Source organism: Eptatretus burgeri, chromosome 2 (genome assembly GCF_056783735.1).
Source record: "Eptatretus burgeri isolate ZD-2024b chromosome 2, Ebu_testis_v1, whole genome shotgun sequence".
Taxonomy (NCBI): domain Eukaryota; kingdom Metazoa; phylum Chordata; class Myxini; order Myxiniformes; family Myxinidae; genus Eptatretus; species Eptatretus burgeri.
Window position 1 is genome coordinate 137,945,497 of NC_140962.1, and position 25,653 is coordinate 137,971,149.

General features: G+C 46.6%; 1 protein-coding gene across 4 annotated transcripts in view; it reads right to left on the minus strand.

Moving 5' to 3' along the window:
• The window catches only part of LOC147033267 (serine/threonine-protein phosphatase 2A 56 kDa regulatory subunit gamma isoform-like), a 155,013-nt gene extending 130,631 nt beyond the window's left edge, over positions 1-24,382 (minus strand). For 3 of the 4 annotated variants that reach the window (XM_085871463.1, XM_085871460.1, XM_085871461.1), the window contains exons 1-3: positions 24,214-24,345; positions 7,033-7,098; positions 5,352-5,577 (exon numbers count right to left, since the gene is read on the minus strand). In XM_085871463.1, the coding sequence (XP_085727589.1) occupies positions 5,352-5,577; positions 7,033-7,098; positions 24,214-24,330 (409 nt within the window). In that variant the 5' untranslated portion in view covers positions 24,331-24,345. Of the gene's footprint in view, positions 1-5,351; positions 5,578-7,032; positions 7,099-24,213 lie in introns of all 4 variants that reach the window. The other variant, XM_085871462.1, reaches the window with a different exon arrangement.
• Positions 24,383-25,653: the final 1,271 nt, after the last annotated feature.

A 25,653-nucleotide genomic window follows, 5' to 3' on the forward strand; every position in this document is an offset into this window, starting at 1 on the left:
ATACAAACACTTGTGAAGTAAACTAATACAGACACTTTATACAAACACTGGTGTGGTAAACAAATATAGACACTTTATACAAACACTTGTGAGGTAAAATAATATAGACACTTTAAACAAACACTCGTGTGGTGAACTAATATGGACACTTTATACAAACACTCATGAGGTAAACTAATATAGACACTTTATACAAACACTCGTGTGGTAAACTAATATAGATACTTTATACAAACACTCGTGAGGTCAACTAATAGACACTTTACACAAACACTTGTGAGGTAAACTAATATCAACTTTATACAAACACTCATGAGGTAAACTAATATAGACACTTTATACAAACACTTGTGTGGTAAACTAATATAGACCATTTCGACAAACACTTGTGATGTAAACTAATATAAACACTTTATACAAACACTTGTGAGGTAAACTAATATAGAGACTTTATACAAACACTCGTGAGGTAAACAAATATAGACACTTTATACAAACACTCGTGCGGTAAACTAATATAGACACTTAATGCAAACACTTGTGAGGTAAACAAATATAAACACTTTATACAAACACTCGTGAGGTAAAGTAATATAGATACTTTATACAAACACTCGTGAGGTAAACTAATATCGACACTTTACACAAACACTTGTGAGGTAAACTAATATAAACTTTATACAAACACTTGTGAAGTAAACTAATATAGACACTTTAAACAAACACTCGTGTGGTAAACTAATATAGACACTTGACAGAAACACTCATGACGTAAACCAATATAGACACTTTATTCAAACACTCGTGAGGTAAACAAATAGAAACACTTTATACAAACACTCGTGAGTTAAACTAAGATAGATACTTTATACAAACACTCGTGAGGTAAAATAATATAGACACTTTAAACAAGCACTCGTGAGGTAAACAAATATAAACACTTTATACAAACACTCATGAGGTAAACTAATATTGACACTTTTTACAAACAGTCATGAGGTAAAATAATATAGATACTTTATAAAAACACTTGTGAGGTAAAATAATATGGATACTTTATACAAACACTCGTGTGGTAAACTAATATAGACACTTTATACAAACACTCGTGAGGTAAACAAATATAAACACTTTATACAAACACTCATGAAGTAAACTAATAGAGACACTTTTTACAAACACTCGTGAGGTAAAATAATGCAGATACTTTATTCAAACATTCGTGAGGTAAACTTCTAAAGACACTTTATACAAACACTCATGAGGTAAACTAATAGAGACACTTTTTACAAACACTCGTGAGGTCAAAAAAATATAGATACTTTATACAAACACTCGTGAGGTAAACTTCTAAAGACACTTTATACAAACACTTGTGAGGTAAACTAATATAGATACTTTATACAAACACTTGTGAGGTAAACACATATAAACACTTGTGAGTAAACTAATATAAACACTTCATACAAACACTTGTGAGGTAAACTAATATAAACTTTATACAAACACTTGTGAAGTAAACTAATATAGACACTTTAAACAAACACTGGTGTGGTAAACAAATATAGACACTTTATACAAACACTTGTGAGGTAAAATAATATAGACACTTTAAACAAACACTCGTGTGGTGAACTAATATGGACACTTTATACAAACACTCATGAGGTAAACTAATATAGACACTTTATACAAACACTCGTGAAGTAAACTAATACAGACACTTTATACAAACACTCGTGTGGAAAACTAATATAGACACTTTCGACAAACACTTGTGATGTAAACTAATATAAACACTTTATACAAACAGTTGTGAAGTGAACTAATATAAACACTTTATACAAACACTCGTGAGGTAAACTAATATAGACACTTTAAACAAACACTCGTGTGGTAAACTAATATAGACACTTTATACAAACACTCGTGACGTAAACCAATATAGACACTTTATTCAAACACTCGTGAGGTAAACAAATATAAACACTTTATACAAACACTCGTGAGTTAAACTAATATAGATACTTTATACAAACACTCGTGAGGTAAAATAATATCGACACTTTATACACACACTCGTGTGGTAAACTAATATAGACACTTTAAACAAGCACTCGTGAGGTAAACAAATATAAACACTTTATACAAACACTCATGAGGTAAAATAATATAGATACTTTATACAAACACTTGTGAGGTAAAATAATATGGATACTTTATACAAACACTCGTGTGGTAAACTAATATAGACACTTTATACAAACACTCGTGTGGTAAACTAATATAGACACTTTTCAAACACTTGTGAGGTAAAATAATATAGATACTTTATACAAACACTCGTGAGGTAAACAAATATAAACACTTTATACAAACACTCGTGTGGTAAACTAATATAGACACTTTTCAAACACTTGTGAGGTAAAATAATATAGATACTTTAAACAAACACTCGTGAGGTAAACAAATATAAACACTTTATGCAAACACTCGTGAGGTAAACTAATATAGACACTTTATACAAACACTCGTGAGGTCAACCAATATAGACACTTTATACAAACACTTGTGAGGTAAACTAATATAGATGCCCAATACATGTGACATGTGACACCCAATACAGACGAATCTGCCAGCGGGAATGTGCGGATCCAACACACTTGGTACGGATCGAATGTTAAAATCAAAATTGCGTTGAGAAATTTATGATCTTCCACCCACCTGAGAATGGAGAAAAAGTGGGGTCGTTTGGGTGGAAACTCAAAATCGCAATTGTATTGAGATATTATTCAACCAGCAAATGTTTCTGCCGAACCCCTGATTGCGATTGTGATTGCTTTCAGACCCTTTCTGTGAACCGGTGAAAGTCAAAATCATAATTGTATTGAGGTATTTATGAAAACTCCCACCCACCTTCGGACATCTGCTTGGACCCAAAAACGTTTCACAGAAGGTTTGGCGGGGCTCGCCCCAAAACTGAGGGAGTAGTTTGGGGACGGACATATGGACGGGCGGACACTCCTGCTTTATAATATAGATGTGACATTGCAAACTTTTTTTTTTCTTTCTACAGCATCCAGAGCTCATTGAAAAGCTGTCACACACAACCAGCCTCTGTGGTGTAATGGTTGGAGCATTCACTCCGATTCTGGGAGGTCGGTGGTTCAAACCTCGGCCGAGTCATATCAAAGACTTTGTAAGTGGTACGTGCAGCTTCCTTGCTTGGTGCTCAGTATTGGTTCGTGCTCAGTCTTTAAAAGGATAAAGAATGAAAGAAAAACTCTAAAGGTTGGCATCCATGGAGAGGAGGATATTCCTCCTTGATTGCCCCACTGAGTGTGGAAATAAAAGCAACGTCATAAAGATGATGTCACTGGTACCAAGAGTGCACATCACTTGCCCTAATCTTAGCTGCTGTGTTTGTGTGAAAGTCGCCGTGTGTGTGTGTGTGTGTGTGTGTGTGTGTGTGTGTGTGTGTGTGTGTGTGTGTGTGTGTGTGTGTGTGTGTGTGTGTGTGTTTTGTATGGCAGCTCTTCCATGAGCCTGAGAGCCTGCAAAAAATACAATAATAATAATAATAATAATAAAATTAATAAAGATAAAAATTGCGCATACAAATGCAGAGACACAACACGGGGACATGATCTTCAACATTTAAGAAACATGGTCATTGACCTTGGGTGAAGGAACTTTCTCCGCAGTTTGAGAGGTATTCAAGGAGAAATCTCACCCCCATCCCCCTTCCCAAAATATTCCAAACCACAAGGGTAATCCATGCTCTACCCTTTAATGCTGAACCTCAAGTGAAGAAGCAGCACATTCAATTTTAAAGTCAGGTATGTCTCGTAATTGAACCGCCGACCTCAGACTCAGAGCGGATGCTTTAACCATCATGACACTAATTACAGATCAAATACAGCGAATATACAACTTCTATCCAAAAACAAAAGACAAAGAAAGTGGCATCTCAAAATCAAAGGAACAACATTAGAACCCAAGCATTGATGTTTTGATGCTCAATAGCAAATGAGGAGCGAAAACGGGCTCGTGATAAATCCTGGTGGCCAAGGGAAGAATGATCATCCATAAATAATGTTCTCAAGGAATTCTGCACAATAACCATCAAGACAGACTTTTTCCAACTCCCGCTACTCTCGGCAAGACTACTGGCAAGCAGCAGTAACTTTCTCCACCTTTTAAAAATCAGAAGCTTCAAGCAAGTCACTGGCATAAGTGAGTCGAGTCAACAGAGAAAAGTGTTCGAGTTATCAACGTAACAATTCTCATTTAAGTTATTAAATATTATAACGATAATAATAATTATTATTATTTTGTGCGTAGGCTGTGGCTGCAGGTTGCATCATTGCTAGGAGCGTGTCTGTGCCGTTGATGCAGTGTCCCCTGTTGCCAGTAAGATGGCATTCATTTGGTCGAACTTGGAAGGATGACGGGCTGAGTCAACCCACTTCGTGTTATTTAACGGAGGACAGGAGCTCAAACTCAAGACCCCAATATCTGAAGCCAGAAACACCAGGCTTAATAATGGTAACTAGCCGAAGCCAGTCACAGACAGATTCCGTTCCATGAGCCCAATATGACAACCAGAGGCGGCTCTTGTAAGAGCCGAATCCCAGTCGATGTACTCCATGGCCTTACCTAATGAGGCCTACAAAACGTCCTTGTACACGACATTTTTGGTGTACACTACTCCTTGTGAAGAAGTCCCCTGATTTGTGCACGTGTCTACTTTGACGGATACCGTGTCAAAACTTCTCAGGTCACAGTACCGAGAAAAACGTGACACGACCGTGAGGAGGAGCACAAAATTGGTCCTTTAGTATTAATATATAGATAGAAGATACAATGTTTGTTGTTACATTTTTTGTGTCAAATTCACATTCTGAGGTAGTCAGCATGTCCAGAAGAGGGTTTTACATTGCAGACGGTATTTTCGAGGAGTGGAATTACACCTCTCAGCGGTGACGGTCTATCAACGACAGACGTAATGACGTCAGCGAATGACCGATGATGTCATGACGTCCTTACACCTCTCGGCGGAGACGTCACACGTCGCCATGTAAACGAAAAGTTTATTCTGCTTCAGAGTTAAAGGTTGACTATTGCCACTTTGTGCGATGCACTCTTACAGGTACAAAGTTTCTTTCAGTCCAGGTCACAGTACCGAGAAAAACGTGACGCGACCACGAGGAGGAATACAAAATTGGTCCTTCAGTATCAATATATAGATAAAAAAACACATTTGAGACAAACCACCACAGAAATTTTAGATCAAACTACTGCTGTTGAGGAGACAGGTAAACGAACCACACGAGACGCTCACCACAAACCTTTAAGCGGAGGTAGCTTTTGCAGCTCTCGCTCCTTGCTGACTGAAAAGCGTGACGCACTGAGTCTTTTGTCCCTTCTCAGCCCTTGTGCCGTTCCCAGAGCCTGATTCTGCCCCAAAGATTGTCCTTCGTTGGAATCAACAGGAGGAACGGGAGCAGAGGCCTTCACCTTCCCCGCTGGTGACTGTGGCTGGGTGGTTGGCGGCGACATTGACATGCCGTTTCCCTGTGCAGCGAGTGGGAATAAAATTAGATTTGATCACATCTTCGTGGATAAGCATATACTGCTGCTACTGCTACTTATTCTTCTTATCCAATGGACCGAATAATTCCCACCTCGTGGGCTCGGCCAGGGAAGGTTCTTGTGGCAAAAGTCTTTCACCAACGTTTGAGCAAAGACGATAAGGGCAGGAATATATAATTTTCTCAGCGTGCCAACAATAACTCGCCTAACCTTCATGAAAGACACCATGGCATCTTCAATGTCCACCAACTAATGCTATCAGATGGGACACCCAGCTTAACGTGCATCTGAGGATGGCACACGTTATGGTTGTGATGCAATGCCCCGCTTACAAAACACCAATCCAACTGCAGTTTACAAATCCAGGCAAGACTGCTCAAAGTTACGCGTTCATCGTCCGCACCATCATCTTGTCGGATCTCCATGGGAGGAAAGCACAAATAATATGTATAAAGCAATAGATAAACTGAAATTTCCATTTGCTTCATCATCGTTATGTATGTAAAGTGGCGTTGCAAAGCATGCAGCAACAGTCCAAATGAGAGAGTTCACAGAACACCTCAACCCACGATGTCTTGAGAAACAAGAACATGGGCAGGGTCTACGAATGGCAAATTTGATTGGTCGTGATGACGTAAAATGCCAAAATAATTTGCCCAAGTACTGCTGAATGGAAGGGGTTTGAAAGTGCCAAGAAGGCAATTTGCGTTCTACAATGTTCAAGTATGTAATTCGATCAAAATAAAATGAAGATTTAAAGGTTGTAGAATTTTTTTTCAAAAGTTTACCACCATTGGTGCAGCGTCTTTCACACCATCTTATCTAACACATTACATTAGTTATTCGTGCCTGTTGTTTGTGTTCTTTATAAGGTCCTTAAAATAAGTTGCCTGTTTGGAATGATTTTCAATTTTGTTTAACTGCCAGGCAGGTAGACAGAGTGAAAATATTATCTCACTCCTCTTTGCGCATGCACATTCTTGGAGCCAAAGTGAGGTAAACTACAGGTTTGTTTTCTGATATATGTTCAAAATAGAACATTCCATTGAAATTAAGTTGTTACTCAATCATAAAATTACATTTTTATCCAGAAGGACAGACACACAGAAGTTGCTGTTATTGTTGTTTTCTATGCAGCATGGGGCTGCTGGTTGCATCATTTTCTGAAAACACAGCTGTGCCATTGATGGCCTTACGGGTTTCATGGCCCGTTACCAATAAGCTGGTACTCATTTTGCCGACCTCGGAAGGATGACAGGCTGAGTCAACCAACCTAGTGTTATTTTAACCACACGACAGGGACTCGAACAAGACCCTAATATATTAAGCCGGCCACCTTAACCGTTAAGTCAACACCGGGCTTCACAGTCAGAAGTGAACCAATTCATTAACCCTGCTTATCACTTCGCAGGCACAGGATTACAAACAAGTCCTTACCTCTTCACCATTATCTGCACTGTCTTTGCCACTGTTCTTCACATTCTTGACACTCTTGCTAGCTTCCTGGGAGGAAAGAAAGTGATTAATTAATTATGATAAAACAACTTCATGACGTTTTGGATGGATATATATATATATATATATATATATATATATATATATATATATATATATATATATATATATATATATATATATACATATATATATATATATATATATATATATATATATATATATATATATATATATATATATATATATATATTGTTGTGGTTACCAGATTCGCAAACCACCATTCAGGTCCCTTAGGTGAGGTATCTCGGTAAGTGCATGTGTAGTTAGGCCCAAACCCGTTGTCTAGTGGGAATACATGTCATTTATGCGAGCTGCGACTCTTCAGGATAGCCGTTTTTCTTTCACTATCTTTATTTTGGACCAACCGCCATGATCACAACCACAACATCAACCACAACCACCGCTTCACCACAACCGCCACGACCTTCACGCACACCTCACAACCGTAGCATCGCCACCGTTCTTGCCCCGCTGTGGGTACCGGTGTTGGACTCATGCAGAACGCGCGTCGAACAGCGTGTACAAAATCACGGATTTTCTGCTTCAAAAACGGATCAAAAACGACACACGCCCACTTTTTGCCGTCCAATCGGTGAGCGAGGGGCGATTTGGCCCCGCCTCCAGAACGATCGATATATGCAAATTTGTGGATCAAAAAGCCTTCACGCCCACTTTTTCTCGGGCCAATGGGGAGCGAGGTGAAAGGTCAAAGGGAGGGGGTCAAAGGCGAAGTTACGGGGGGATAAAAGGACGGTGTTCGTCAGTCAGAGGAGAGTCGCAAAGGAGGTCGGAGAGTCAAGAAGAGGAGAGTCGGAAGCAGAGGGTCAAGACTTCGCGGGCGGTGGAGCTGCTCGTCGTGTGCGTTGGAGTCGGAACGGAGGGGACGGAGCTGTGGAAAGGCGGCGACACCAGACGAGGGGTGCTCGCGTCGCGTGCAGGAAGCTGCACCCGAGGGAGGCCGACAGCGCGACCTGGCCGAGGTGGAGACGCCGTCGCACATAATAAAGATCCTCCCTTCCCGAGCATCAGCAACCCCTCCTGTTTCCCTCCCGCGCTGAGATAGTGCGACCAAGGGGGCCCCTTTTCCCACCCCTACCAGACACTGTCCGCGAGGCCCGCGGAGTTGAGGCACCATCGCCGCTCCGCGTCTCATCACCAGACGGGTAGGCCCGACCCGGTCTCGGCCTCAGGCCCGCCTCATCCTTGAGGGTGTTCTTTTTCTTGGTTTTGGGTATGTGTTGTCGGCGCCGTCTGTGAAGTAGAATTGTATAAGTGTTGCCGTGTGCTCGGTAGTCGGTATTAGCTCTGCATTGTGTCTTTTACATTTGCTTTTTGTGTAAATGGAATTGTGTTTTCTTTTTTTTGTGTGCATTTGGTGGAATTGTATTTGTGTGCTTCCCGTGTGCCGCGAATAAATGTGCTTTATTGTTGAACTGTTTCCCGCTTCGCTTCGTCCTTTCTCTCATTGAATCCTCATCTTGCTTCACGTAAAGGGTTGGTAGTGGGCTGAATACGCCCGATAATTAATCGAACCGTCGAGGCCGACGATAACACCGCTTGGTTATCCCGATAGTACGGAAGGGGTCGCTTAAGTGGCCCGTGTCCGAAGTCGACCTGCGGCGAGGTGCGATCGCCCGGTCTACCCTCCGTGTGGGTACTTAGGTAGGTCGAATTTGGCGAGCAACCCTATCCCACGCGGGGGCCGATTGGCTCGATCGCGGTGAGACCGAAAGGTCCACCCGTGACTGGTTCCCGGCGTTAGTCCGAGAGGGTCACGACTGGATTGTCCGTCCGGTGGGCGACGTGCCGCGAATCGAGTTACGTGGCCGTCAGCACGCCGGCGGGCGCGAATCCGTAACACTGGTGTCAGGAGTGGGATACAAATCCATCGCCCTCCTCGCGGCACTGGTATCGGAGAACAGGAAAACGGGCTCTCCTGTCTCCGGCTAAATTCACGGGAATCGGTCCAGGGGTGAGAGAAGCGACCCCCGATTCCCTCCAAATTACGAGCGAGCGAAATTAACCCTTCACGAGAAGCAAGATGGCGTCTCAAGGCGAGCGGGTGCCGGGGGTATTAGGTATGTGTAATAGTAATGTAGAATCCATGGCTCAGGACGAGATCACCGTGCAAGAGAAACCCGTACCAGAAGGTTGGGAAAGGCATCGATGCAGTTCATCTGGTCGGTTTTTTTTATTATAACCCCACCGCTAAATGTAGTCAGTGGGAGTGGCCAGGGCAGGTGACAATACAGCACGTTATGGAACTCGTGCAGAGCATAACCAACGAAATGAAGAGAAATACGCAACAAATGGAAAATAAAAAAATGGATGGAAACGCACTCGAAGCGAAAAACCAAATGAAAGAAATGCGGGGTGAGATGCAGAGCATGGGCATAGGCCTGCAGGCAGGCATTATGGCAATGGCGAGGAGCGAAACGCGGACCACGGGCGAGAAAATGGCGCTGCCACGTGCTGGGACGAACGAGCTGGGGGGGGAGTGCACCAGCTGTCAGGCCCGCGGTCGGGCGGGCGAGAAAATAATTCGGGAGACGTGTAAGACGAGACACGAGGTAAAGAAGGTATTAGAAAAATTAAAAGAAAGCCAGGAGGAGACAGAGGAGGGATTGAAGGTCGAAACGGTGGAGTGTGAGAAAAGACTTCAAGACATGAAGAGAGTTGATAAGCTGGGACTGGAGGGAAAACGGAGACAGAGGAACTGGGAAGACGGGTAGAAAACCACAAGCGCAAGCCGGAAGAACAGTTAGAAGCCAAAGCAAAGTCTGAGTGTGCGGAGATGAGAAAGGAATTGGAAAAGAAAGTTTCTGAGTTACAGAAACACCAAAACAAAGAGAGGGAACTACAAAACGAACTGAGAGTGTTAAAAGAGGAAAGGAAGAGAACGGAAAATGAAACTTTAAGAAACCACACTGTACAGATCGAACAGCTGGAAGCGAAGGCCAGACTAAAGAATGAGGAACAAGAAAGAGTAATGAAGGAAGAACGAATGAGACAGGAGAAAGAAATCAGTCAGCTGAAAGAAAAAAATGACGAGATTGCAGAAGGAGGAACAAGAAAGACAGTGGAATAGAAAACTGAAAGAGTATGAATTTGAAACTGAACGACAAAAGGAAAAAAATAGGTTTGAATACGAGGAGAAAGTAAAGGAGCAAGGAATGAAGCAGGAAGGAGAAATCAGGAGATTGAAGGACACAACGAGATTGGAGAGGGAAGAACGAGAGGAACAATGGAATAGAAAACAAAAAGAACATGAATCTGAGGTTGACCAATTGAAAGAAAAGCTGAGGCTGGAGTACGAGATGGACAAAGAACAGCGAATGAAACACAAACAGGAGATTAACCAAATGAAGAAAACCATGAAACTGGAGAAGGAAGGACAGGAGAGGAAACGAAGAAGAGTAATTAGACAGCAGCAAATGAAACACAAAAAGGAGATTAACCAAATGAAGCAAACCATGAAACTGGAGAAGGAAGGACAGGAGAGGAAACGAGGAAGAGTCGTGAGAGAACAGCGAATGAAACACAGGAAGGAAATGAGCCAATTGAAAGAAACGATGAGATTGGAAAACAAAGAGCAGGAGGAACAGTGGGAAAGAAAACAACAACACTATGAGTGTGAAATTGAACAACTAAAACGGAGGGAGAACGAACAGCTAATGGGGCTCAGAGAGAAAGAACGACTCAGATGGGAAAGGAAAAGGAACCAGGAGAGAAAATGTATAGAGACACGGGAGACAGACAAAATAGAGGAAAGACTACACGATAAAGACGGGGTAAGTGACGCACACACACACACGGAGGTAGTGGAGGATAATGGGGGTGAGCTGGCGGACTGGGTGGGGACCCAGTGCGAGCACCTGGATGGCCTCCTCCAGGAACGAGGGGAGGGAGTCTGCCCCCTTGAGGTGAGTCACGACCAGGTGAGTTCGGTCGTGCTTTGCGAGGTTGAGGGGACGGGTGCTGTGGACAGGTGCACGGAGAGCTTGGGGGGTATAGAGGCCCCGGAGACCCTTGTGGGGACACGGATCCCCAGTGTGGTTGTCCCTGTGTGTGTGGTGCAAGGCGTGGGTGCGTCCCCGTGTGTGGAAGCGACCCCGTGTGTGAGTGGTGTGGTGGCGATTGTGCCAGGGTGCGTGCTTCCCAAAACGGCCAGTGTGAGTGAGGCACCGCGGGTTAGTGCCCCCGCGTGTGTGGATGAAACGGCCAGTGTGGATGAGGCACGGAGTGCGAGTGAGGCACCGCGGGTGAGTGCCCCCGCGTGTGTGAGTGAGGCACGGAGTATGGATGAGACACCGCGGTTGAGTGCCCCCGCGTGTGTAAGTAGTATGGTTTGTGTGAGTGGTGAGGCACCGTGCGTGAGTGAACGGCCGTGTGCAAGGTCGCTGTGTGCAAGGGAGACCGTGTGTGTGAGAGAGCGGTATGTGAGGGAGATGTCGACAGCATGCGGGAGCACGCAGCCGCGTCTCCCGGGGTGAGTTTAATGGTGTGGACTGTGTGGTGGTCGTAACACGCAGGTGTGCGTGTGTGGAATGGAGACGGAGACAGCGACATGAGAAGAAAGAAAGCCGAGTAGCGGCTGTAGTTGTTTCGAGGACCGTGCCGGGTTCACCCAGCAGTGAGCACGCGGTTCGTGCTGTGCAACGCACGAGACCGCCACGTGCTCGCTTGCGAGAGTGAAGTCCCGGTCCGGAAACGCACGCGGTGGATTTGCCGATCCGCGGACGGACAAAGTTTAGGCAGGTAAATGGATTTGGACCGGACGGGTTCTCCACGCGATCGTGTGTGTTCAGCTCCAACGGGCAAAGCACATGTGTTCGCGTGGGAAACCCCTCGAGACGTGGGGCTTGTGTTTTTTTTTGCGCACGGTGACGTCATGGCTGCACGTGTGGTTGGAATCCGGCAGGAGGGGTATCTCTGCCGGATGGCACCGTCCAAGGAGGGACGAGGAACACGTGCAGCTGCATGACGTCACGGACAGGTGCAAAGTGCGCGAGCTCTGAGTTGCCGCGCAGGTGCTGCGCATGGAAAAAAAAAAAAAAGAAAAAGCAAGCCTCACTTTCGGGTGTACAGGATTCCTGGGCAAGGGGTGAAAGACCCCCTTACCTGGGCACAGGATGGAAACTAGTTAGGGGGAAGGGTTAGCTTAGTTAGACCGACTTCATGGGGCAGGGGTAAGTCCTCATGGAGTCCGTGGAATGGATTAGTTAGAGGGATTGTAGCGAGATTTAGGTTGGGAAATAAATGGGACATTTGAGAACAGTGACAGACTTTGGATGTGTAGAGGGGACGTAGTTTAGCTACGTAGTGTTAAAAGGAACGTGCTATAGCTTAAGGGACGACGTGGGAGCACGAGTTAGTTAGGGGATGTAGTTAGGAGGATGGCAGAGTTCAGCGGTGTGTGTGTTGAAGAGTTGGTGAGTTATGAGGTGGAGGCATGTGCTTGGTGAGTGAGTGAGGCCAGCGGGTCTGTGTGAGTGGAGCGAATGGGGAATGCATGGTGCGATGAGTGATTGGGGGGAGGAGTGACTCCCGCCCAAGGGACCCCGGGGTCAGAGTAAAGTGAGTTAGGGGGTTAGTCAAATTTACAAAACGGAGGTCGTTTTGCTGTTGGTGGGAATGTAGGCTCGAGACCCGTTTGGAGGGGGTGCAGGAGCCCTGTTGACGGGCTTGGGAGCGTGGCTGCGAAAGGTGAGTATCGCTGAGTGGGTACCCCGGGCACCAGGCTAGTCGGCCGCGGTAGGCCATGGGCCCATGGGGGGCCGGGATAGAGTAGTGGGCACGGGTGCGCCTGCTTGGTGCGGGGGCCCGGGGCGCCATTAGCCGCGTGGGCAGTGTTGTGGGCACGGGTGACCCTCGGAAAGGGGCCCGGGAGGCCGGCCTGCCACGTGTGCGGTTCAGGGGAGGTGCCATGGGGGGGCACTCCCCGGTGTTAGGGAGCTGGTAGGCTCGGAGGCAGTGTAGTGCCCGGGGGTGCCATAGCGGGAGATTCGGCAGAGGGTCGTGCCTGCCGGAGGGAGCCACGTGTCCCAGCCAGGAGACCGTGTGAGGGCACGGAGAGAAAATTGGGGGGCGAGGCCCGAAATTGTAAGGACACCAACACAGGCGACGGGAATCTGGGTTGTTAGAACCAATAGTTTAAGCGAGAGGCGCTTGTTGAAAGCCCCGGGGTAGTTTAACAGTTAAATGGATAGGGTAGATTAGGAAGTGTACCCCTCCGCACCATCCATCCCCTCGTTGTCGTTGTGGGCCGCTGGACCCACTTTGGTTATAGATCGCTGAACTCTGGGGAGGCCATCCTGAGGCTTCATGGGCCTCGACACAGGACGTTAGCTCTCCCTTGGCTCCCCTCCGGGAAGGGAACGTAGGGGTTGGGAGTAGGCTAGGTGACAGGATAGGTTAGCCGAACAAGGACAGTAAAGGGGGTTAGGGGGACGATTTATAGTGGGGAAGTAAAAATAAAAACAACAAAAAAATAAGTTGGGGCTAAATTGGGGTTTGACAAATTAAGGGAGTGGGTATGTACAGTGACAGGCAAAGGCGATAGGTGGGAGGGAGACAGGTAGGTAGGTCCGAGCCCGCCTTCCAAGTGGCCAGCACCACCGCACTCCCTCCACCAACCTCCACTGAACGGCAAAGGCTGGCCAACTTCATCGGCTGGCCGTGTTTTGCTTCAAGGCAGAGGCCGGCCAACTTCATCGGCAGCTGTTGTTTTGCTGCAAGGCCTGTGCCATCGGCTGGCCGTGTTGTGCTGCAAGGCCTGTGCCGGCCCACTTCATCTGCCGGCTGGCTGTTTTTCTGCAAGGCCTGTGCCGGCCAGTTCATCTGCCGGCTGTGTTTGCCTGCAACGGCCTTCTTCTGCGGGCTGTGTTTGCCTGCTGCCTTTGCCATGCCATGCCCACTGCCCACGTTCACCAGCCCCGTTCAATTTTTGCTTTGCCCCCCCCCCCTGTTCATTGCCATGTGCGCCAGGATCAAGGCAACAGTTTGCAAGCTGCGAGAACTGCCCTGTTGGCAGCTACAACACGGGCCTGCAGTGGCAGCCCGTGCACCGTGTTTTGCGTCCATCCATTCATCCATTCATTCGTTGTGCTCATTGCGTGTGCCACTTGAGCTGGCACGGAGACTACGTTTGTGCAGCCCAAGCACCGTTGTGGTTCACTGAGTTCAGTTCAAAAGGGAAGGCCTTGGACTGCGTGTGAGCAGCCAGCCACGTTCCCTGTCACCTGCATTGTTTGAGCCAGAGACTGCATGTGGGCAGCCTGGCTCCCTGCTAACTGCTTTTCTTTTTGCAGAGTTCAATGATCCTGGGCCATGGTTTAGTGTAAAATTTGTAAGTTAAGGTTAAGATGTACTGTAAATATGAGTGCGCCCCCGGCATGTATGTCTTAGCGCCGGCAATTTTATTTAAGTCGTCCGTGTGAGTGAGTTTGTTTAGGTAGTTACGCAGCCCTCAGGTTATTTATTTTGGGGACACGAATACCATGAATGTCGCACTCAGGGATCCGTAGGTAAAGTGTACTAGGGGAAAACTACACATGATGGCACACGAAAATTTGACGACTCGGGACGAGTCTGTAAAAAGGGAAGGGGGTAGTGTTGTGGTTACCAGATTCGCAAACCACCATTCAGGTCCCTTAGGTGAGGTATCTCGGTAAGTGCATGTGTAGTTAGGCCCAAACCCGTTGTCTAGTGGGAATACATGTCATATATGCGAGCTGCGACTCTTCAGGATAGCCGTTTTTCTTTCACTATCTTTATTTTGGACCAACCGCCATGATCACAACCACAACATCACCACCCGACCACAACCACCGCTTCACCACAACCGCCACGACCTTCACGCACACCTCACAACCGTAAGCATCGCCACCGTTCTTGCCCCGCTGTGGGTACCGGTGTTGGACTCATGCAGAACGCGCGTCGAACAGCGTGTACAAAATCACGGATTTTCTGCTTCAAAAACGGATCAAAAACGACACACGCCCACTTTTTGCCGTCCAATCGGTGAGCGAGGGCGACGGGCCCCGCCTCCAGAACGATCGATATATGCAAATTTGTGGATCAAAAAGCCTTCACGCCCACTTTTTCTCGGGCCAATGGGGAGCGAGGTGAAAGGTCAAAGGGAGGGGGTCAAAGGCGAAGTTACGGGGGGATAAAAGGACGGTGTTCGTCAGTCAGAGGAGAGTCGCAAAGGAGGTCGGAGAGTCAAGAAGAGGAGAGTCGGAAGCAGAGGGTCAAGACTTCGCGGGCGGTGGAGCTGCTCGTCGTGTGCGTTGGAGTCGGAACGGAGGGGACGGAGCTGTGGAAAGGCGGCGACACCAGACGAGGGGGTGCTCGCGTCGTGCAGGAAGCTGCACCCGAGGGAGGCCGACAGCGCGACCTGGCCGAGGTGGAGACGCTCGTCGCACATAATAAAGATCCTCCCTTCCCCGAGCATCAGCAACCCCCTCCTGTTTCCCTCCCGCGCTGAGATAGTGCGACCAAGGGGGCCCCTTTTCCCACCCCCTACCAGACACTGTCCGCGAGGCCCGCGGAGTTGAGGCACCATCGCCGCTCCGCGTCTCATCACCAGACGGGTAGGCCCGACCCGGTCTCGGCCTCAGGCCCGCCTCATCCTTGAGGGTGTTCTTTTTCTTGGTTTTGGGTATGTGTTGTCGGCGCCGTCTGTGAAGTAGAATTGTATAAGTGTTGCCGTGTGCTCGGTAGTCGGTATTAGCTCTGCATTGTGTCTTTTACATTTGCTTTTTGTGTAAATGGAATTGTGTTTTCTTTTTTTTGTGTGCATTTGGTGGAATTGTATTTGTGTGCTTCCCGTGTGCCGCGAATAAATGTGCTTTATTGTTGAACTGTTCTCCCGCTTCGCTTCGTCTTTTCCCCCATTGAACCCTCATCTTGCTTCACGTAAAGGGTTGGTAGTGGGCTGAGTACGCCCGATAATTAATCGAACCGTCGAGGTCGACGATTACACCGCTCGGTTATTCTGATAGTACGGAACGGGTCGCTTAAGTGGCCCGTGTCCGAAGTCGACCTGCGGCGAGGTGCGATCGCCCGGTCTACCCTCCGCGTGGGTACTTAGGTAGTTCGAATTTGGCGAGCAACCCTATCCCACGCGGGGGCTGATTGGCTCGATCGCGGTGAGACCGAAAGGTCCACCCGTGACTGGTTCCCGGCGTTAGTCCGAGAGGGTCACGACTGGATTGTCCGTCCGGTGGGCGACGTGCCGCGATTCGAGTTACGTGGCCGTCGCACGCCGGCGGGCGCGAAGACCGCAACAATATATATACAGTGGGGAGAACAAGTATTTGATACACTGCCGATTTTGCAGGTTTTCCCACTTACAAAGCACGTAGAGGTCTGTAATTTTTATCATAGGTACACTTCAACTGTGAAAGACGGAATCTAAAAGAAAAATCCTGAAAATCACATTGTATGATTTTTAAATAATTAATTTGCATTTTATTGCATGAAATAAGTATTTGATCACCTACCAACCAGTAAGAATTCTGGCTATCACAGACCTGTTAGTTTTGTCTTGAAGAAGCCCTCCCATTCTCCACTCATGACCTGTATTAACTGCACCTGTTTGAACTCATTATCTGCATAAAAGACAGCTGTCCACACTCAATCAATCAGACTCCAACCTCTCCACAATGGGCAAGACCAGAGAGCTATCTTAGGACATCAGGGACAAAATTGTAGACTTGCACAAGGCTGGGATGGGCTACAGGACAATAGGCAAGCAGCTTGGTGAGAAGGCAACAACTGTTGGCACAATTATTAGAAAATGGAAGAAGTTCAAGATAACAGTCAATCTCCCTCGGTCTGGGGCTCCATGCAAGATCTCACCTCGTGGAGCCTCAATGATCATGAGAAAGGTGAGGGATCAGCCCAGAACTACACGGCAGGACCTGGTCAATGACCTGAAGAGAGTTGGGACCACAGCCTCAAAGAAAACCATAAGTAACACACTACGCCGTCATGGATTAAAATCCTGCAGCGCACGCAAGGTCCCTCTGTTCAAGCCAGCGCATGTCCAGGCTCGTCTGAAGTTTGCCAATGACCATCTGGATGATCCAGAGGAGGAATGGGAGAAGGTCATGTGGTCTGATGAGACCAAAATAGAGCTTTTGGTTTAAACTCCACTCGCCGTGTTTGGAGGAAGAAGAAGGATGAGTACAACCCCAAGAACACCATCCCAACCGTGAAGCATAGAGGTGGAAACATCATTCTTTGGGGATGCTTTTCTGCAAAGGGGACAGGACGACTGCACCGTATTGAGGGGAGGATGGATGGGGCCATGTATCGCAAGATCTTGGCCAACAACCTCCTTCCCTCAACAAGAGCATTGAAGATGAGGCGTGGCTGGGTCTTCCAGCATGACAACCACCCGAAACACACAGCCAGGGCAACTAAGGAGTGGCTCCGTAAGAAGCATCTCAAGGTCCTGGAGTGGCCAAGGCAGTCTCCAGACCTGAACCCAATAGAAAATCTTTGGAGGGAGCTGAAAGTCTGCATTGCCCAGCAACAGCCCCGAAACCTGGAGAAGATCTGTATGGAGGAGTGGGCGCCAAAATCCCTGCTGCAGTCTTTGCAAACCTGGTTAAGAACTGCAGGAAACGTCTGATCTCTGTAATTGCAAAAAAGGTTTCTGTACCAAATATTAAGTTCTGTTTTTCTGATGTATCAAATACTTATTTCATGCAATAAAATGCAAATTAATTATTTAAAAATCATACAATGTAATTTTCAGGATTTTTGTTTTACATTCCGTCTTTCACAGTTGAAGTGTACCTATGATAAAAATTACAGACCTCTATGTGCTTTGTAAGTGTGAAAACCTGCAAAATCGGCAGTGTATCAAATACTTTTTCTCCCCACTGTATATATATATATATATATATATATATATATATATATATATATATATATATATATATATATATATATATATATATATATATATATATATATATATATATATATATATATATATATATACATACTGTATATACATACATGAGCAAATAACACCCGTCGCTTCGCTGACGGGAATACTAAGAGGGGTGGGATAAAAAGGGGAAGGGGGAGAGAGAGGGGTGAGATAGGTTGAAGAGGTGGAGGGGGAAGAGAGGAGGGAGGGGAGAGAGAGAGAGGAGGGAGGGGGAGAGAGAGAGAGAGGAGGGAGGGGGAGAGAGAGAGAGAGAGAGGAGGGAGGGGAGAGAGAGAGAGAGGAGGGAGGGGAGAGAGAGAGAGAGGAGGGAGGGGGAGAGAGAGAGAGAGGAGGGAGGGAGAGAGAGAGAGAGAGGAGGGAGGGGGGAGAGAGAGAGAGAGGAGGGAGGGGGAGAGAGAGAGAGAGGAGGGAGGGGGAGAGAGAGAGAGAGGAGGGAGGGGGAGAGAGAGAGAGAGAGAGAGAGGGAGGGGGAGAGAGAGAGAGAGGAGGGAGGGGGAGAGAGAGAGAGGAGGGAGGGGAGAGAGAGAGAGAGGAGGGAGGGGGAGAGAGAGAGAGAGGAGGGAGGGGGGAGAGAGAGAGAGAGAGGAGGGAGGGAGAGAGAGAGAGAGAGGAGGGAGGGGGAGAGAGAGAGGAGGGAGGGGGAGAGAGAGAGAGGAGGGAGAGAGAGAGAGAGAGGAGGGATGGGAGAGAGAGAGAGAGGAGGGAGGGGGAGAGAGAGAGAGAGAGGAGGGAGGGGGAGAGAGAGAGAGAGAGGAGGGGGAGAGAGAGGAGGGAGGGGGAGAGAGAGGAGGGAGGGGAGAGAGAGGAGGGAGGGGAGAGAGAGGAGGGAGGGGGAGAGAGAGGAGGGAGGGGGAGAGAGAGGAGGGAGGGAGAGAGAGAGGAGGGAGGGGAGAGAGAGGGAGGGAGGGGAGAGAGAGGAGGGAGGGAGAGAGAGAGGAGGGAGGGGGAGAGAGGAGGGAGGGGAGAGAGAGGAGGGAGGGGGGAGAGAGAGGAGGGAGGGAGAGAGAGAGGAGGGAGGGGAGAGAGAGAGGAGGGAGGGGAGAGAGAGGAGGGAGGGGGAGAGAGAGGAGGGAGGGTGGGCGAGAGAGAGAGGAGGGGTGGGCGAGAGAGAGAGAGGGGTGGGCGAGAGAGAGAGGAGGGGTGGGCGAGAGAGAGAGGAGGGTGGGCGAGAGAGAGGAGGGGTGGGCGAGAGAGAGAGGAGGGGTGGGCGAGAGAGAGAGGAGGGGTGGGCGAGAGAGAGAGGAGGGGTGGGCGAGAGAGAGAGGAGGGGTGGGAGTGAGGAAGGGTGGGGGATGGGAAGGCAGACATGCGATGGAGTGCTAATTATGATTCATACAGTCTCATCAAAATGATTCTGCATCAAATAACAGTGCAGATGGAACCAAAATAATATCTGAAACCCATTTGCTACCAGTCATACTATAAATACCACCCGGAGACAAACACCGCCTGGACATGCACGGAGATAAACACAGTCCGGGGACAAACACTGTCCAGAAACAAACTCTGCCAGGACATGTCCGAAGATAAACACTGGAGACAAACACCGTCTGGAGACAAACTTCGCCCGGACACGTCCGGAGACATCACCCAGACACGTCCGGAGCCAACATCACCCAGACACGTCCGGAGACAGAGACAGAGAGGGAGACAGAGACAAAGACAGAGAGTGCAGCACTGTATTAGGAGGGGTGGAGCGACGATGGGACAGAGAGAGAGAGGGGGGTGGGGGGAGATGAGTTTGCAGAGATAATATTGTTACGGATTCAGCGGTGGCGGGATTCACACCCGACACTTGACCCCAGTGTTAAGGATTCGGACGAGTGATGGGGCTCACACCCTACTCTCGACAGCCAAATGTTGAATATTCGGCGTCACTTAACAGCACCGCCATCTCCGGGGTTATAACGCCAGCTGGTTCAGCACAGCCTCGGGTCACATATTATACAATCATTCTAACCTAGCCATGACAGGGAACACAGGGAACGACCATCAATTGCTTTGAAGTATCATATACTTTTTTTTCAACTGGGCCTGAGGGGAAGAAACAAGTGCTGCTGTTGCTGCATTGAAGAGGAAATTGAAAGCCTAAGTCAGGTTAGTGAACACTGTGTACTTGAACTCACTTATCGATTGGATAATACATTACAAATGCTGATTTTCGAACCTATATGCCATACGTACATGTACATTATTGCTCATATCTCAGAAACTATTGGAGTGCCCATCACAAAATTTATGTGGAAGCTTCTTGACATCATAAGGTACCTCTGGGATGAATTTGAGGAAATTTGAAGGATACACTTTTGGGGGATTCACGATTGAAGTTTATATTTTGTGATAACTTGTTTGCGGTTGGAGGTAGGAAAATGTTGCCCACACAAATTCATAGGGCATGAAAATACCTTTAAAATGACACCAAAACAAGCTCTCTAGGTGTTATACTTTTAGAGATATGGCCATTTGAATTCGCGACGTCGTGCTAATTAGTCCAAAGTTCGTTAGTCTGTATCTCACTAATTAAGAGGCTGTTAGCAAAAATATTTGAGTTCTTGCCGTTTTTCATGGGTCCCAATTGGTTCCCAAAGTTTTACAAAAATCTGAGAGATGACGGCAGATTCTTTGATGATTTGACATGGAATGACCCCCTAGCGAGATAAACCTTTGACAACATGCAGACAAGACATGGACAGCATGCAGACAAGACACAGTACTTGGTGATGCTTCATGGATGAGAAAAAGTGTCGAAGGAACGAATGTTGCTCTTGACAAGCCGATGTCGATGGATTCGAGCAACCAGCTCGAACACGAAGCGTGGCAAGATGGCGGCGTCGTCCATTTGTCGCAGCCCTCACGCACGCAGCCTCGGCGCGTTCAGCCCCCGTAAGGTCGACGGTACCAGAGCGACGGTCCACGTGTGCTCCAGCTGGCCCTTCACAAGGTCCAGCATACAAATCCAGGCCTGGCCTGTTCACCAGACAAGGCCAAATCGGGGTGTTGGGCTCCGCAGGCGGATCGACAAACGTGTCGAGGACCTCCTAATAAAAGTCGATCGCCGACTCCCTTCATGCAGTTCCTCCTGCCTCTTTCACGAAGCAGATCGCAGATTCGACTCTAGCAGCCTCTCTTACCTCTTTCACGAAGCAGATCGCAGACAGACACAGCCGTCCCTTACACAGCCAATCGCGACTCCCACTCGTCGTTTCTCTCCAGCAGAAGGCAGACTGACCTCATTCAGTCCCCTTCCTTGCCTTTCTTTCGGCTCGCTCTTTACGAAAAACCGATCGCGCCATCTCGGCGCCCAGTTTCACCACCGCCTTCCCGGCGCTCGCTCGCCTCTCAGTTTCACTTCCTTTCCCGGCGCTCTCTCGCCTGTTTCACTACCGCCTTCCCGGGGCTCTCTCACCTCTAAGTTTCACTTCCTCTTTCCCGGTGCTCTCTCACCTCTCAGTTTCACTTCCTCTTTCCCGGTGCTCTCTTGCCTCTCAGTTTCACCACCGCCTTCCCGGCGCTCTCTCGCCTCTCAGTTTCACTTCCTCTTTCTTTTGGGGCGTGCCCCTTTACGAAGCCGACAGACTCCTCTCCCTCCCAGAGCACTGGGCAGAGTCTCCTTCGGAGAGGAGAACGAAGAAGAAGAACCTCTCGGTCCACCACCAATGTACGAACAATAAATAGCCTCTTACACCTCCCGACACACATGTAACATCCATTTACCGAACAACCTGGCTGAGACATGCATTTAATGGGGGATCTGGGCTAATCCTATATTTAATAACACACTAAGGGCCATTTCCGCAACAATATGTTCTGCTTTATGAAGAAAAAAAAAACACACACACACACACACACTATTAGGGCTTGGCCGATATAGGGTATTTTTCAGGAATCGGCAGATTGGAGTCAATATGATTACCGACTACAGAACGTACATACAACCCAAAAACCTTGAGTATCTTTCACCCTTGTTTTGGGAGAATTTCAATAAACAAAGTTTAAAAAACAACATTGCATTATAGACGTTTCAGGGAGATGATTGTGTATAAACATTAATCTATATAAACAGCTGTCAATCGTCATGTGGAGTGGAAAAAAAATTGGCTCTGTAATATATAAAACACGAGATGACCCGTGAATCCGTTGGGTTCCTGTTGTGATAGCAGTTAATGAAAAAAAAATCATTTCAAGAAAAAAAAGATAGCTCCAGCAAACTATACCGCTGAGGTTGTTTGCATTGATCAAATTCTCCCGAAGAGTACATGACTGAATCGGAAATTGATTTTTTAATAATTTTTTTCGTTGCCCGATTTGAACGAAACTTGATACTGCACACCACAGAAGAATGGTGAGTAAGTTGGCCCGAAAATTTTTGCGCTATCATGTACCATTTTGGCTGTATTTCGGGAACATACATACATACATAGATAGATACAAGATGAGAGTTTTAGTAATACATCGGTTAATTTGGAAAACGGCTCGGAAATTGGGTATTTTCAAATATATTTTGCTTTAAAACTCAAAAAGAGAAGATCCAAATCAACTCATATGTACCTCTACCTTGTAGAAACTGATGACTACATCACGAACAGGACACGAACTGTACCGCTATCAACTGTAGAGCGCTCGGCAAGTGGCTTAAACATTGAAGCAAGCACTCCAATTAAATGGTTGATTAGGAACCACTGGCTTGACAAGCAACAGCAAGCTGATTGGTAATGGCCCCTACCCGCAAAAAAACGAAACATCGCCGATTTCTTAGCATTTTCAGATTTCATCGTTCATAAACCGTTGTGGCCTGTTCCAACTCAAGGCATTGTTGAGCAGGCCGAACAAAATGCCAAATTAAGAACCCAGCAAGGGAAAGCGAGGTGAACAAGGATGCGCCTGATGAAGGATACAATTAAATAAAGCTGTTAATCATCTTCAAAAAGGGCTGTTTTAATTTACCCAAACACCCAATTTCCACCTATACACTCCCTTGGAGTCACCTTTGTATACAATCAAGGTTTCAGTCTGCTAGGTTTCATGGCTTTGAAGTTATGGAGAAGATGTGTGCATGCACGCATGCACGCACGCACACAGTACATGATAAACAAGGACCCACTCACATCTGTGAATGGAGGAAATAATCAATCATGTCTCAATTCATCAATTAAACCCAGGTGGCCAGGATTATATCAATAAATCAACTCTTCCCATGCTCTTCTAGCCGAAGAAGCTGCATACAGCAACCATGAAAGCCTACCAAGGAAAGCCCTTTCTGTTTCAAACCCTTCCCAGAGTTCCTCCACAGCTCTAAAGATGTTCACAAATACTACATATGTGAGAATCCCAATGCTGCATCCTCTCCCCCCCCCCTCCTCAGCTGCCAACAAGCGATGAAACAAGTCCGGCAGCCGATGGGGTGTGTAGCATTGGGATTCTCCTGCGTGTGCTATTTGTGAACGTCTTTACAGCTGTGGAGGAACTGTGGGAAGGGTTTGAAACAACGAAGTTCTTACCCGGTAGCCTTTCATGGTTGCTTTATGCAGCTTCTTCAGTTGGAAGAGCACGGGAGTCGATTTATATATATATATATATATATATATATATATATATATATATATATATATATATATATATATATATATATATATAGAACGATAGCAATCTCTTTAGAGTTTAGAGATTCCAAGGTGAAGCCCAACTCGCATTGAAACGTTCCAACATGCATTCACATGCAGTTTGCTCCAAAGGAATTGCTCTTCAATTACCTTCAGTCGTAATTAGACTTGGTTTCCTCGTGGAGTACAATTACTATATAAAATCCACCACTCCCATAAATAAACCGATTTGGAAACTATTTATCCCACAGGGTTTTTAAAATACATCAATATCAATACACATCTCCTTGCTCAGCGTTACCCTCTGTGATCGCGGAGTGTTTCAAGCACTCGTCAACCTTTTCTTCATCACCAGAGTTTAAAAACAATTCTTCATTTTTCTGTCTCATTATCGCAGCTCTTCTGCTCCCAAACTGACCCAGTACGAGCAACTAGGCCAAACTCGCGAAAGAACCACCATCCATCCATCCCAATGAAACAATACGTGGTCAACTTCATCCTGTACACTCATCACACCACGATATCCCTCACCGCTGGGGATTCCCCGACTTCCTCTCCCCGCTCCAGCCTCACCTTGTCCTTCTCCTTCTCCTTCCTCCCTTTGCCTGGCATGACTCCGCGCCTCTGCTGCCGGCCCTGCGCCGCCATTGGCTGAGAGCGACGCACGTGACTCTCCCCGCCTTCCCTGGAGCCAGCAATTACGTCATTCCGGCGATACTTTCCCGTTGAATTTGCAAGTTTTTCGTTGAATAAACCTCCTCTTTCACCACATTTTCTTTCATCATCTTCCTTTAGATCTTATCAGCATCATGTTTTATCGTCCTCATTCCTTTCCATTTTTTTTTTTACCATGGTGTTGCTTCAGAATGTCGCTTTTGAATGAGAGATCCAAGCTAAAATGGCTATTCGGTCCAACATTTTCACGTCACAACCCATCGGAAAAATTAACGCAGAACGTCAAGGGCGAACATAAACATGCGAAAATATAAATACATCTGGGGAGGGCCTCAGGTGAACAAGTTTCTCCACACCTGCGTAAAAAAAAATTCTAATGAAAAAAAACATTTGAGGAAATCTATTTATTACGTACGCAAAAATATTTGAGGACATCTATTTACTACGTACGCAAAACCATTTGAGGAAATCTATTTATTACGTGCGCAAAAACATTTGAGGAAATCTATTTATTACGTACGCAAAAACATTTGAGGAAATCTTTATTTCGTACGCAAAAAATGATTGAATTATGCATAACCAGGCCTCCCCCTCTTTGAAACCTTCCTCTTCCAGCCATAGACACCATTGTTATTCTGATGACTATAAAATAAATACTACAGTGCAGGGTACAGTACACTACAGTAAATAATCATGATAAACGAGTGTTTTTATGACAAAACTGTTAAAGCAAAACAAGCTCAAATGAGCTAAGATCCTCGTCCTCTTACTGATGACGTCATAAAAACGAATATGACGTCTTGTGATGTTTCAGGTTTGCGATAAATTATCTGTGCTAATACCCGGCTTGATTCCCGCAAACAAAATTCAAACGGCTTGCCTAGTTTCGGAGATAATGGTATAGGCGATTTCCATCAGCGGCGATATTATGACGTCAACTTTTTTTCTCGGAAGAATTTCCAAAATTGGAGATGGTTACTGCCTGCGCGTGGGCTTTCTGCATATACATGGCAAGTTTCATGAAGATCCGATGAAAACTCTGGGTTGTGAAACAAAAAATGTCAAAAAATAGTAATGGCGTCATAAAAATTGATATGACGTCATAGTGATTCATCATATGTGTGGTAATTCATCTCTGCTAATGCCCTGTTCGATTCCCGCAAACAGAATACAAAAAGCTTGCCGAGTTTCGGAGATGATTTTTTCGGCAATTTCCATTAGCGGAGATATTTTGACGTCAGAACTTTTTTTCTGGGAGGAATTTTCAAAATCAGAGATGGTAACTATCTGCACAGG